General features: G+C 34.9%; 1 protein-coding gene across 3 annotated transcripts in view; it reads right to left on the bottom strand.

The window, feature by feature from the left end:
• CEP350 (centrosomal protein 350) overlaps nucleotides 1-14,472 on the bottom strand; it is a 160,848-nt gene that overhangs the window by 16,390 nt on the left and 129,986 nt on the right. For all 3 annotated transcript variants that reach the window (XM_061383371.1, XM_061383373.1, XM_061383372.1), the window contains 4 exons: nucleotides 13,179-13,323; nucleotides 7,193-7,353; nucleotides 4,303-4,439; nucleotides 1,547-1,629 (listed from right to left, as the gene is read on the bottom strand). In XM_061383371.1, the coding sequence (XP_061239355.1) occupies nucleotides 1,547-1,629; nucleotides 4,303-4,439; nucleotides 7,193-7,353; nucleotides 13,179-13,323 (526 nt within the window). The remainder of the gene's footprint in view (nucleotides 1-1,546; nucleotides 1,630-4,302; nucleotides 4,440-7,192; nucleotides 7,354-13,178; nucleotides 13,324-14,472) is intronic.

The raw sequence follows: 14,472 nt of genomic DNA, 5'->3' as shown, positions 1-14,472 counted from the left end.
AAGAGAGTGAAAAAGTTGGCTTAAAGCTCAACATTCAGAAAACAAAGATCATGGCTTTTGGTCCCATCACTTCATGGGAAATAGATGGGGAAACAGTGGAAACAGTGGCTGACTTTATTTTTTTGGGCTCCAAAATCACTGCAGATGGTGACTGCAGCCATGAAATTAAAAGACACTTACTCCTTGGAAGGAAAGTTATGACCAACCTAGATAGCATATTCAAAAGCAGAGATATTACTTTGCCACCAAAGGTCTGTCTAGTCAAGGCTATGGTTTTTCCAGTGGTTATGTATGAATGTGAGAGTTGGGACTGTGAAGAAAGCTGAGCACCGAAAAATTGATGCTTTTGAACTGTGGTGTTGGAGAAGACTCTTGAGAGTCCCTTGGACTGCAAGGAGATCCAACCAGTCCATCCTAAAGGAGACCAGTCCTGGGTGTTCATTGGAAGGAATGATGCTGAAGCTGAAACTCCAATAGTTTGGCCACCTCATGCGAAGAGCTGACTCACTGGAAAAGACCCTGATGCTGGGAGGGATTGAGGGCAGGAGGAGAAGGGGACTACAGAGGATGAGATACCTGGATGGCATCACCGACTCGATGGACATGAATTTGGGTTAACTCCAGGAGTTGGTGATGGACAGGGAGGCCTGGCGTGCTGTGATTCATGGGGTCGCAAAGAGTCGGACAGGACTGAGCGACTGAACTGAACTAAACTGAAAAATCTGAAGTTTGGTATAATTTTTTAAGTGTTGTCTTAAGTTATAAAATTAAGAAAAATGAATCAAAGTTTATGGAGAAATTGATTCTCAAATTATGCAAACACAGAACTGGATGAAGCATATTACATATGTTTTTCAAATAGAAAAGCAATAAAGGAGGGACAAATGCACTAGTATATATACTTCTAAAAGAATGAATTTTCCCAGGGACTTCAACTAACCTCTTGAATGTAAAAAAAAAAAAAAAAAAAAAAAACCAAAAAACACCTATTTCTGCAAATATTAGCACTTTAAAGAAGAAAATAATTAAGATTCAGTGAACCAACAAACCAAGAATTAAAAGTTTTGAATTCAAATTGCTGCTTTGTCATTACTGCCAGGTAGGCTTTTTCATGCCTCAGTTTTAATTCCTCATTTAATTATACTTTATTTTCAATAGTTCTTATTTTTCTTTGGACTCGACTGAAAAAAATGTATATAACCACACAGCTGAGAAATAGTGGAGGCCAACAATTACACAATCAGATGCAAAATCTGATTAAGGGAGAATTTTGAGATGCTGATGACACCCTCATAGCCATTTTAGATCAATGTCTTTATGATTCAGTTTTTGTCAGTTACTGGGACAATAAAGACTGATTCATATAACTTATGCATAACCCGTAAATCACTTTAAAATATAAAAGTAACTTAAAATATTAAATGATCTACTATCTTTAGAAAATTCACTTTTTAACCAAATAACTTAAGAGGCAGAATTGCATAGGCATTTGTATAAATCTTTAGCCCATGTAGATACAGTGTGATTATTTTTTCTAGTTACATACCAACATGTTCAGCAATAGACTCCAGGGATCCTCTGGATCGTTCTGAGTCTGTCAGTGATTTCCAATTCTTTGCTGTTTCAGATCTTAAGCAGAAAAATTAATAAACAGAAATAAATGTATTGCTGCTACTATAATAACTGGTAACAAAAAGCAGTCGAATTGACTAGACGACTTCTTTCTACTCCACAGGAAGTACTCCAACCGTTGCCACTTTCACCAAGCCTATTTCTGGCCTTCGTGACTCTCAATAGATGATCTTGCCTCTTTTAATAAGAAAGAGAGAGGCCATCAGCATGAACCTTTTTACCTACAAATTCATCTATATTCACAGCCATCTCAATTGCCTTTCCTCCTGTCTCCAAGGAGAAAAAGGTATATCTCTTACATTTGCTCAAATTTCTTTCTGCCCCAAATCCCATAATTTCCACAGTCTCACTGACAATATCCCTCAACTAACCATTCTTTTTTCTACAATCGTTAGTCCTTCAATCTGGTGATTTTTTTTCCCCTTTAGCTTATATGTATACCTCAAGCTTAAAAAAAAAAGATTCCCTCCTTTAATATTGGACTATAGCCGATTTACAATGTTGTGTTAGTATCAGCTGTAAAGTGATTCAGTTACACATACACATATATTTATTCTTTTTCAAATTCTTTTCCCATTTAGGTTATTACAGAATATTGAGCAAAGTTCCCCTCCCCCCATTCTTTATTCCTTCATCTGATGCTACACTACTGTTCTCTTTTATGCTTTAATTTGACATTTACCATCTTCATTTTCTTGCTTTCTTTTTATTTGCAAAGTCATATTATATGCCTTCTACTCCTATTTCTTCCTAATCTCCTCAAAGGTTGCTATTTTATCATATCTAGTACTTGGCTCTCTTTTATTCTCTCTGAATGAATACTTTCTTTGGGTGAAGAAGGTTTATCCAAATGTTGCCATATTTATTGCCTCAACCATGATCTATATGTTGATCATCCCTATATATATATATATACACACATATGTATAAACCTAACATCTTTCCTGGATAATTCCACTTAGATGAACTATAGATACCTTAAAATTAACATTTTAAAACCAAAATCTTAAGCCTCCCACTGAGGAACACCTGATTTTCCATTTAGGTTAGTGTAACTTTGACTCAACCAACTACTACTTAAGAGGAATATGACATTCAGCATTCCCATATAACTTTAATTAGTCAAGTATACTTCTTCAATATTCCTAAAATCTATCTCCTATCTCTATTCTTATTACAGTGGATTATCTGAGGCCTGGCTTAGACTACTGTTATCCCTGCTTCTAAACTTATCCCTTTCTATCTTTCCTTCATACTGTAGTCAAAAAGATTTCTCTAAAGAGAAATATGATTCTATCATTCTCCAGTTAAAATACTTAGTAGCTTGGTTAATAAAACTATAAAAACCCTTAATCGAATGTAGAAATTAAAGTAAAACTTACATATAATGTAACATAAAGGGAAAGTATATATACAACAAAAATACAAAATCTAACTATAAAAAAACCCGAGAAAGAAATATATCTAATTGTTGATGTCTGCTGTTTTGGGACAGTTATGAATGATATGATTTAAATTTATTCCTTTTTACCACTTCCCTCAATATTTTAGTAGCAATTATAATAAAACTAATACACAGTGCTAACTTTGTGTGTTAGACCCTGCCCTAAGTTAAGTCTTTTAACCCTGATAACAAGTTTACTACTCAGGTGTTCTTATAGGGATATAAATCCTGATTAAAAAACTGAAGTACAGAGAGGTTAAATAACTTGCCCCTAATTAAATAGCTGGCTGGTGCTGGAGCCAGGATTTAAACCCAGGTAATGCTAAATTAATTGTAATGAGTCTGTGTAATGTTTCTAAGAAACAAAAAATATCCTAAAATATTGCCTTTAAGGTTTCACATCTTCTAAGAAAGTGAATAAGAAAATACTAAAAATGCTTGAGTACAATATTATCACAATCTGTTTTTTACTTTTCCAGTTTCTTCTCCTAACTCTGGTAATATCCTATGGCATTCAGCTTCCATGATATGCCAAGCTCTTGATTGCTTTTAGTCACTCATCAGTGCCTCTCTGCAATACCCACTACTTCAGTCCCACTGACCTACATAACCTCTGCTCGTTGTTCAAAATTCATTTTAAATCCTTATATATCATATTATATATTCTAATGGTGCTACTCTGTATCTTCTGTATTTGCATTCAATGATTGCATAATATTCTATCCCTGGAAAGAACCATCATTAACAGGGTTATTCACCTATTTCTGGATATAAAGACTGCTTCCAGTGTTTACTTAATATAAAAGATGTTATGATAAACATGTTCATGCAAATAGATATTTTTGGTAGTTTATATTTTTTCAAGCTAGATTTTCAGATGGGGAATTATTGAGTCAAAAGTTACAGACTGTTTTTGACTTTTGAAACATTGCCAAATTGTTTTTCACAACAACTATACCAACTTACAAAGCTGTAACAACAATGCTGGAAGTATTATTTTCACTGCACCCTCCAGATTTCAGAATATATTTTTAAATCTGTGCCTTATTATAAATTTGATTTGTGATATCATAAACAACAAATTTACTTTAGTGACACTAAAACCATAAACCAGTATTCTCACTTCTACAATTTCACAGTTACTCAAAAGTTAGCTTCAACTAAAAATCTTTCCTTATTTCTTTTGCAAATAAGGCAGGATATAGGTTAGTTATCAAAATTTCTACCTGTGCAGTGGAAGGGACTTGATCTTGGGTTTTTCAGAAGTTGAGGAGAGCGTTTTAATCTGAGGCTTGGCTGTTGGTGAAGTTTCCAAATCTCGGCTAAGCTCAGCTTCAGTTTTCTTAATGAATTCATCGTATGACTACGTTTAGGAAAATCAGAGGAGTCAATGTACAGAATTTTTAAAAACTATCTTAACTTAGAAAACTAAACATTTAATGGTAAAATATTCAAACAGTAAAAAAGATATTAATATAAAATTTTTACTCCCTGCATCAGTATTATTTCTCAGAGTTCTAAAATTAGTTATTTGCATAGCCTTCTTGAAATAGGTTATGTATAAGCAAGATGTATAATGTAACACTAATATCAATTAGGAAATGATATAATCTCAATTACAGAAGCGTAATACTTATGAAGCAATAATTCAGGCCCTGCCATATTAAAAAAACTCTTTAGCTGATTATATAATTATTCTTTAAAGGATGTCCTAATACTTTCCTGATATTTTTAAGTTCAGCCATTGCACTGAGTTTCAATGGCAGTAAGCTTCTTAAGGGAATCTGTACTTTGGGAATAGAGATCTCAAGGAAAGAGAAGGGAGTGGTTGAGAGCATAATAGTACAGAATTGCAAAAATACTTCGTAGTTATTAGTCATTCTATAAATAAAGCTTCACTAATTTATATAGTATACTATATACATATACTATAATTATAAAATCTAAATAAAGAACTTTTTATTGCCTTTATTTAAATCATTTAATATAATATTGAATGAGATGGATCTTTATATTTTTCTCTAGATATTTTTCTGGTTGATGTATCTATTATTGAACTTTTGGGGCAATGCTATTCAATGTAATAGTATTTCATTTAGCTTTTAATTGGTCCTCATGACCTTTGGCCACCTGATGCGAAGAGCTAACTCATCTGAAAAGACCCTGATGTGGGGAAAGATTGAGGGCGGGAGGAGAAGGGGATAACAGAGGATGAGGTGGTTGGGATAGCATCACTGACTCAATGGACATGGGTTTGGGTGGACTCCAGGAATTGGTGATGGACAGGGAGGCCTGGCATGCTGTGGTTCATGGGGCTGCAAAGAGTCGGACACGACTGAGAGACTGAACTGAACTGAACATGACCTTCAGCAGTACTTTTAAATCGTGGGCCCCAGCTTAGGCCAATTAAATAAAAATCTCTGGGAGTGAGCCTGGATATTTGTATTTTTCAAAAAACCTCCTTGATTAATTCTAATGTATAGTCAGATTGAGCACTACAGACCTATAGGATGAAGTTCAAACTCATCAGTCTGATTTCTAAAGCCCTAAATTTGATCTTCATTTTAAAATTTTGTTTCTCACTACTTTTCAGCATGGTCACTGAATCTTAATCACTTTTCTTCTAAACATATGTGCAAGTTACAATTCCTGTTCCCATCTCTGTGTTGTGTACTAATGTAAATGTCTTATCTTCTCCAGATCTGTTAGCAGGTTTATCTTCTATGTGGAAGACAGTGTAGTGTAATGGTAAGGCCACAGAATTTGGAATTCAAGCTAAATTAAAATCCTAGTTTTAACACATTTGAGCTGCATCTCTCTGGATATCATTAATTTCACTGAAACTCAGTTTCCTCATCTGTAAAACAGGGATAGTAATATCCACACCTTGTTGCTTTGACGATAAAGTGAAAAATATGTGTACAGTAATTAGCCAAGTTTCCAGCACATAAAAAGGTCCTTGAATATTTGATTAAATTAATAAACACATTAATAAAGGAGAATACATGTTTGGTTTTAGCACACAAGGATGATTAAAATAACAGAAATTTTGCCCAAACAAAAACCTTTTTAGCACTTAGAGCACCTGGAGTCCAACCAATGAAATCAACTGCCTTGAAAATCTGAAACTTGTTATTACTGAAAGTGACTGAGAAGAAAATGAATGACGTCAGGTGAGGCCTTCAGAAGGGGTTCTTATGATACAGGAAGTTCAGACTGGTTCTGTAATGAATATGGTGTTTAGGAATACTAGGCTGACAGAATGCATGTAAGCCATAGGGAAGCAACCGGAGGCAAGGACATGTAAGAGTAAGAGGCTGTGCACACTACAGCGGTAAGAGGACATCAGGTTCCAAATAGCTTGATGTCAGTAGGAATGGAAAGGGGCAAGCAAGATTTATGAAAAAAGAAATCAATGGGATCTGATAACTGAATGAATAGGAAAAAACAGAATGAGAAAGATATAAAAACTATAAAGTAATTAGCCCCCAATTAAATAAATTAATTTTAAAAATATTCAGAGGAATTTTCAGTAAAACCTTCTGTGCCCACATGCTTTTAAAGCTAAAAACAAAACAAACAAACAAAAACCAGGTTTCCAGAATTGGGTAGAATCAAATCAGGGAAGGCTGCTAGAGTTTGGAAGGAAACTCAAGTTTAAAGTTATCTTTAGGAGCTATTCAAATAGTACAAAGAATCATACTAATAAGCTGGGTGGCATGAAACACCATTCTGCAAAAAAAAAAAAAAAAAAAAAAACCCAAAGAAAAGAAAAGGCAGTTAACAGTTTCAATAGCCAGGATTATTTATCTAATGGTTCTTTCCTTAAGATGACATGGATATCAAGCTTACTTTCATAGGCCTAATCTTTCCTCTTTGGGGAAAAAACTCATTTTAATACTTTTACTATTTACTTTAATACTTGATATTATAATATTTAACATTTTAATATTTAATGCTTCAAGCAAGAGTTTGTTCAGACACGTCAGTTTCTTTGTTTTTAAAGTTAGGTTAAAATGTGGCACAAAACTAATATTGAAAATTTTTAATCTATCACTTTTTTAATGCTTAAAACATTTCTGGCTTCATGTTTGCACTAGCCTTCTTATATCTAACCTCCAATTGTTTGATCAGACTGGCTTCTTGGGCTTTGAGTCTTTCCTTTTGCCTTTTTTTCTGTTCCTTCTTTAGTTGGTCCACAACTGATTTTCTTTTCCGCAGCTCATCCTTCAGGGCTCTGATTCTACCTTCAATGTCACTCTGGTCAGATGTAGTTTCTGAAAGAGATATAAAACCTTTTAATGTCATTAAAAAAAATAAATTCAGTAACTGTTAATAGAAAGCACCAATGTAAAGTTAATCTAACATTTAAAATTTTAGATTCAGAAAAAAATTATTGGTGATTTCCATCCTTTCTCCTAAATCTCTATGCAGGGGTGGGTGTGCGTCTTCCTGTTTATTTTCACCTTCTAATTGTGCTATTTTGAAACTGCAAATAAAGTTTGCAAATCTGAAGATACTCTGTCTTGATAAGTAGCTGGAAGTAGAAAAACTTTTGGTTAGCGGAATTTGGACATTCTTTAAGGATTTATTTCCTGGTAACAGGATAGCCATACTTAACTGTACCTCCTCTTGGTTATTAATAGATAGTTTGATAGTTTTAAAGTCATATTAAAATCAAACTAGAATTTTACCATTTGAAATTGATTGTGAGTCATCAGCTAATGGCTTAATATTATAAAAGGAGAGAGAAAAATTATAAAGAAATATACTTTGTGATAACCTTTGGAAGCTCTTAAAACATTTAAAATAATGAAATAAAGCTATAGTTCAATCTTATTTTCTTCCCAACAATTTAGACACATACATGCACACATACAAAGTAGATGTTTAGTCACAGCAAAATCATGAAAAAGACATTTCATTGTTAAGCATCACACAAATCTTATAAAAATAAGCATCATTAGGACTTCCCTGGTGGTCTAGTGGCTACGACTTGTGCTTCCAGTGCAGGGGGTCCAGGTTCAATCCCTGGTCAGGGAACTAGATCCCATGTGCTGTTCACATGTGGCAACTAAAGATCCAGCATGCCACAACTGAGACCCGGCACAGTCAAATGAACACTACTAACAATAAAATAAGCATCATTTAAAAACAGCTTATTTCACTACACATGGAAATTACACAGAAAAAAAATGACATCTCCTCCTTGAATCACACCATGGTGTCATTTCCACACGCTAATGATGAGTGAGGCATTTAATAGTCTTTTAAGAGAAATACTATTATATACAACTCTGAAGACTTAGATGCACATTATAACATTACATCATAAACAACCAGGTTTTTTTTTTTTTTTTAAGTACTTCAGATTAAATTGCAAAGAACTAATCACAGAATTTATTTTGAAAAGTCCTTTTTTTGCAATGTGATCCAAATATCTTAATTAGAAATAATGACATCTAAGTTCCTGCTACTTTAGTCTCCTGACTTAAGGTGCATTAGGAAAATTATACCCAAAAAAAAAAAAAAAGGAAAATTATACCCATCTTATGCCAGTAGTGCCATCAGACTGAGCCCTGAGTGAATAGCGAAGTTCACTATTTACTGATCAACACTAATAAAATGAAGCAATAATAAAGGTCATTTTTAGCTTGGAATCTACTACTGGTAATTAGTAAGGTGTCTGTCACTTAATGATTTCTAGAACTGATGTGAAAATTAAATAAGATACATAAAGCATGTAGCACAGTACTTGGACTACTATAAAAAGCTCAATAAACGGTGGTAGTATTAGTACACATAAAACATTTTTATGTAGCCATATTTTATGTAACATATTTTTTGGTTTAAACCTAAAAAAGGTGGTGGTAAGGAGACAGCAACTGAGTATCTTCCTCTTGTTCTCCTTTAATTTCTGAAGAAAATAATAAATTCATTTTATTTATTTTTGGCTTAATTTATCGATTTTATTTATATATATTTTATTGAAGTACAGTTGACTTACAATGTTTCAGGTACACAGCAAGGTGATTCAGTTATACATATACACATATATTATTTTTCAGATTATTTTCCATTATAGGCTATTACAAGATATTGACTATAGCTCCCTGTGCTATACAGTAAATCTTTGTTGCATATCTATTTTTTAAAATTAGAAATCTAGCATTCTATTCATACTAAGTCAAACAAGTTGAGTCAAATGTCATACGTTTTTTAGTTAGGCAATATTACTTATATATAGGTATACAAAAACTTTTCTACTACGCTTGATAAAGGCTTGAGAAAGAATATCACAAAAAATAGAAGATGGAGAAATTGGAAAACATAAACTAAGTGAAACGGGGGCACTGAATATGAAATAGAAAAAAAATGAAACGAACTAGATGAAAGTAAAAGATCATCATATAAGTCCAGTTGTTTTTAAACACAGCTGCTCATGAGAAACGTTATCTGGAGCTTTGGGGGAAAAAAAGCAGATCTGGACATTTGATTTTTCAAAACATTCCAAGATAATCTGATATGCATTTGGATTTTAAAAAGTGATTACAGGTTTTTCTATTAAATGGTAGTTTTGATGATACAGAATTCAATTATTTTTCTGTTGAAACAATCATGATACAATGGTATTAAGTGAGTAATAGTTGCATAATCACAATAATAAAAGATGTTTATCAGTTTTCACAATCAATAGCCAGACAAAAAATAAAAGGTAATTACAACTGCAAGCCATAATGGGAATATGATTAATCTAATAATATAAAATAATTACATACAATCTGGGGGGTTAAGTAGAGTGATGTGGTAAGTGCAAATGCACCAACCACAAGACACCGACTGGCTGAGCAGATGAAAACATGTCCATCTATGCACTTCCACTTACCACATCACTCTACTTAACCCCCCAGATTGTAAGTATTTTATATTATTAGATTAATCATATTCCCATTATGGCTTGCAGTTGTAATGATCCTATTACCGTTTTCTTAATTGTTTCAGATTCATTTTCTGTAGGTTTTTTCCTTCTCCTGTGTTTCTTGCTTAGAGAAATTCCTTTAGCATTTGTTGTAAAGCTGGTTTGGTGGTGCTGAATTCTCTTACTTCTGCTTGTCTGGAAAGCTTTTTGATTTCTCCATTAAATCTGAATAACAGTCTCGCTGGGTAAAGTATTCTTGGTTGCAGCTTCTTCCCCTTAATCTCTTTAAATATATCATGCCATTCCCTTCTGGCATGTAGAGTTTCTATTGAGAAATCAGCTGATAGCCTGATGGAGTTCCCCTGTATGTTACCTGTCGTTTTCCCCTTGTTGCTTTTAACATTTTATCTTGGTCTTTAATTTTTGTCAGTTTGATTAGTATGTGTCTTGGTGTGTTCCTCCTTGGGTTTATCCTGCCTGGGACTCTCTCTGCTTCCTGGACTTGATTGACTAGTTCCTTTCCTATGTTAGGGAAGTTTTCAGCTATTATCTCTTGAAATATTTTCTCAGGTCTTTTCTCTCTTCTCCTGGGACCCCTCTAACGTGAATGTTGGTGTGTTTAATGTTGTCCCGAGGTCTCTTAGGCTGTCTCCATTTTTTTCTTTTTTCTATATTCTGTTCTGCAGCAGTGACTTCCACTATTCTGTCCTCCCTCATTTATTTGTTCTTCTGCTTCAGTTATTCTTCTATGGATTCCTTCTAGTATATTATTCTTCTCTGTTTATTCTTTAGTTCTTCTATGTCTTTGGTAAACATTCCTTGCATCTTCTCCATTGTTTTCCCGAGACCCTGGATCGTCTTCACTATCATTATTCTGAATTCTTTTTCTGGAAGGTTGCCTATTTCCACTTCACTTGGTTGTTTTTCTGGGGTTTTATCTTGTCCCTTCATCTGGGACATAACTTTCTGCTTTTTCATCCTGACTGACTTTCAGTAATGTGAGTTTTGTTTTAGCTGCTGTGGGACTGTTGATCTTGCTTCTTCTGTCTGCCCTCCGATGCAGGAGGCTAAGAGGCTTGTGTAAGCTTCCTGATAGGAAGGACTGGCAGTGGGAAAATCTGAGCCTTGCTCAGTAAAACTTAACCCAGTTATCTGCTGATGGGTGGGGTTGCACTGGCAGTTGTTCGGCCTGAGGTCTATGGGCACTATGGCAGGGTTAATGGCGGCCTCCAAGAGGGCTTACACCAAGGGGGACCTTCCAGGACTGCTGCTGCCAGTGTCCCCTTCCCTGTGGTGAGCCCCTGCCAACCCATGACTCCACAGGAGACCTCCGACATTAGCAGGTAGTTTTGGTTCAGTCTTCTACAGGGTGACTGCTCTTTTCCTCTGGGTCTTGGTGTGTGCAAGATTTTGTTTGTGCATTCCAAGACTGGAGTCACTGTTTCCCCTGCTGCTGCTACTGCTGCTACGTGACTTCAGTCGTGTCCAACTCTGTGTGACCCCATAGACGGCAGCCCACCAGGCTGCCCCGTCCCTGGGATTCTCCAGCCAAGAACACTGGAGTGGGTTGCCATTTCCTTCTCCAATACATGAAAGTGAAAAGTGAAAGTGAAGTCGCTCTGTCGTGTCCGACCCTCAGTGACCCCATGGACTGCAGCCTACCACGCTCCTCCGTCCATGGGATTTTCCAGGGAAGAGTATTGGAATGGGATGCCATTGCCTTCTCTGCTGTTTCCCCTAATCCTGTGAAATTCCTATAATCAAATCCCACTGGCCTTCAAGGTCAGATTCCCTGGGGATTCTCAGCCCCTTTGTGGGATCCCCAGGCTGGGAAGCCTGATGTGGGGTTTAGAACCTTCACAACAGTGGGAGAACTTCTTTGCTACTATTGGTCTCCAGTTTTTGGGTCACCCACCTGGCAGGTATGGGAATTTGATTTTATTGTTATTGTGCCCCTCCTACCATCTCGCTATAGCTTCTTTGACTTTGGACGTGCAGTATCTTTTTATGGTGGTTCTAGCATCCTCCTGTCAATGGCTGTTGAACATGCAATTTTGGTGTTCTCGCAGGAGACGAGTAGACGTCCTCTCAATTTGTTCTAGAGCTAAAAGGCTCTGAATCTTACTGGTAAGCTTTATGGTGATTTAATTAACAATTCTGAACAATAATTGGGGGTAGGACTGCAAGTTGAGCTGAAAATTATAACCTTTCTAAAATGAAATATAAACCCCATACCTTTGAATCTGCTAAAGCTGTGTATTCTTTTAGCTTGATAAACTTTATGTGCTTCCAGAACTTGAGATGTTACTTTGATAAAATTTTATAGGAGACTACTATACTTCCTATAACTTTGCCTCCAAAATGATTATTTTAAATGAATATACTTTAAAAATTGGATATGTAAGCAGTGATCTTTTTAAATAAAAACATTTCTCAACTATAACTGTGAAGATTTAACAGAGATGATGAGAAACTTTAAGTTCAGATGAAAGACCATGTGAAATGTTTACATTTTTAAGAAGTAAAGAAACCAAAGTTCTACAAGTGAAAGGTAAAAAGAGATCAAATAAAAGTCTATGACAGTGAATGGGAGTACATTTTCCACATGCCCAAATCTAATTCTACTATATAGTGTTTATCATCAATAATATCTAAAGGAACCTCTAGAAAAATATTTTTTTATCCAAGTAACTCTCTAAATCAATGTATTGTCTTTATGGAATTCTCTCCTACAGGTTTTTTTTGGAAGAAAGGGGATAGGGGAAATGACAGGAAAATGAGACTTCTGTTGGCTGAAATACATCAAGACAGAATAACCTGATGAACAGAATAACTTGATTAAAATTATGTGCTGTCTGGTATAACAAGTTAAAAGTGCAGAGCACTATAGGAACACATAAGCAGCACCTGTCACACACAAAAAATTTAACAAATGTCTGATGAATAAATGACTACTAATGTCTAAGAACATAACAATTTATCATGGTTTGTATAATGAGGGATATAAATTATCAAGGGAAAGCAAAGAATTATGTAATTATGTAATTCAATTTTGGCAAGGAAAAAGCCTTTACAAATGAAACAGAGTATAACATTTTACCAGTCACATAGACAGACAAAGCTTATTAAAGAGAAATGCAAACATACTACAAAGAAAACTAACTCCTTCCTTGTTACTCTTACCTGACTGTGTCATAGATAATGACTCATCTGACCAACTATAACAATGTTGATGGGACTTGACAGGCAGACGACCGTGTCCTCCAGTCCTATGACTTCCTTTGCTAGACTCTTGCTTTGACACAGACATGCAGCTCTTGGGAGGTGACTGTTTAAACAGAAATCAAATAAGAACTGTTCTGTGATACAATTATTAAACTCTATTTAAAATGTAAGATACTAACAAGTTAAAGGTAATATTTACAAAGAATTTTAAATAACTTCATGAAATAAAAAGTGAAAAAAAGTTTGCAAATTACACAAAAGATTTCAACTTTTTTAAGTATATGGAAAAAGTTATTTAAAAGCATGCTTTTAAAGATGTTTATGATAAACTATGAGTGGCTACTGAATCAGTGATATTTACCCCTTTATTTAACTTTAAAAATACTAAATATGGGTGTACAGATATCTCTTCAACATAGTGATTTTACTTCCTTCTGATACATATCCACAAGTGCATTTGCTGGATCATTGGTAGTGCTTCATCAATAGATAAATGAATAAAGAAAATGTGACATCCACCCCCCACCCCCCCCCCCCACACAAATACTATTCAGTCATTAAAAAAAAAGAAAAAGGAAATCCTGTCATTTGAGACAACATGAATTGATCTTGAGGGCACTTAACTAAGTGAAGAAAGTCAGAGAGAGAAAGACAAATATTTTATGATTTCACTTATATGTGGAATCCAGAAAAACTCCAACTCATAGAAAAAGAGATCAGATTTGTGGTCCCCAGAGGTGGGGAGTAGTGGGTAGGGAACTGGCTGAAGCTGGTCAAAAGGTATCAGTTTCCAGTTATAGGATATATAAGTACTGGGGATATAATGTACAACATGACGACTATATTTAACACTGCTGCATGGTATGTTTGAAAGTTGCTAAAAGAGTAGACCCTAAAAATTCTCATCACAAGGAAAAAAATGTTTTTGTAACTATACAAGATGATGGATATTCACTAAACTTACTGTAGTGATCATTTCACAATATGTGTATGTCAAGTCATCATGCTGTACACTTTAAACTCATGCTGTACACTTTAAATTCACAGTGCTAAATGTCCATTATATGTCAATAAAACTGAAAAACATTTAATACGAAATAGGTACTATCTTTACGGAAGAAAAGAAGAAGATAGGAAAGGGGGGAGGGAAGAAAATAAGAGCATAAGAAGACTGCCCACACTAGATTATTTATCACAAAGGGAGTAATTTCTACCCTGGTATCAAGAGTAAGTGAATAAGCCTGATGTGGTT

This window comes from Bos javanicus, chromosome 16 (genome assembly GCF_032452875.1).
Source record: "Bos javanicus breed banteng chromosome 16, ARS-OSU_banteng_1.0, whole genome shotgun sequence".
In the NCBI taxonomy this organism is placed as follows: Eukaryota; Metazoa; Chordata; class Mammalia; order Artiodactyla; family Bovidae; genus Bos; species Bos javanicus.
Note: the sequence above shows the minus strand (reverse complement) of the source record. Positions and strands in the feature narration are given on the sequence as shown.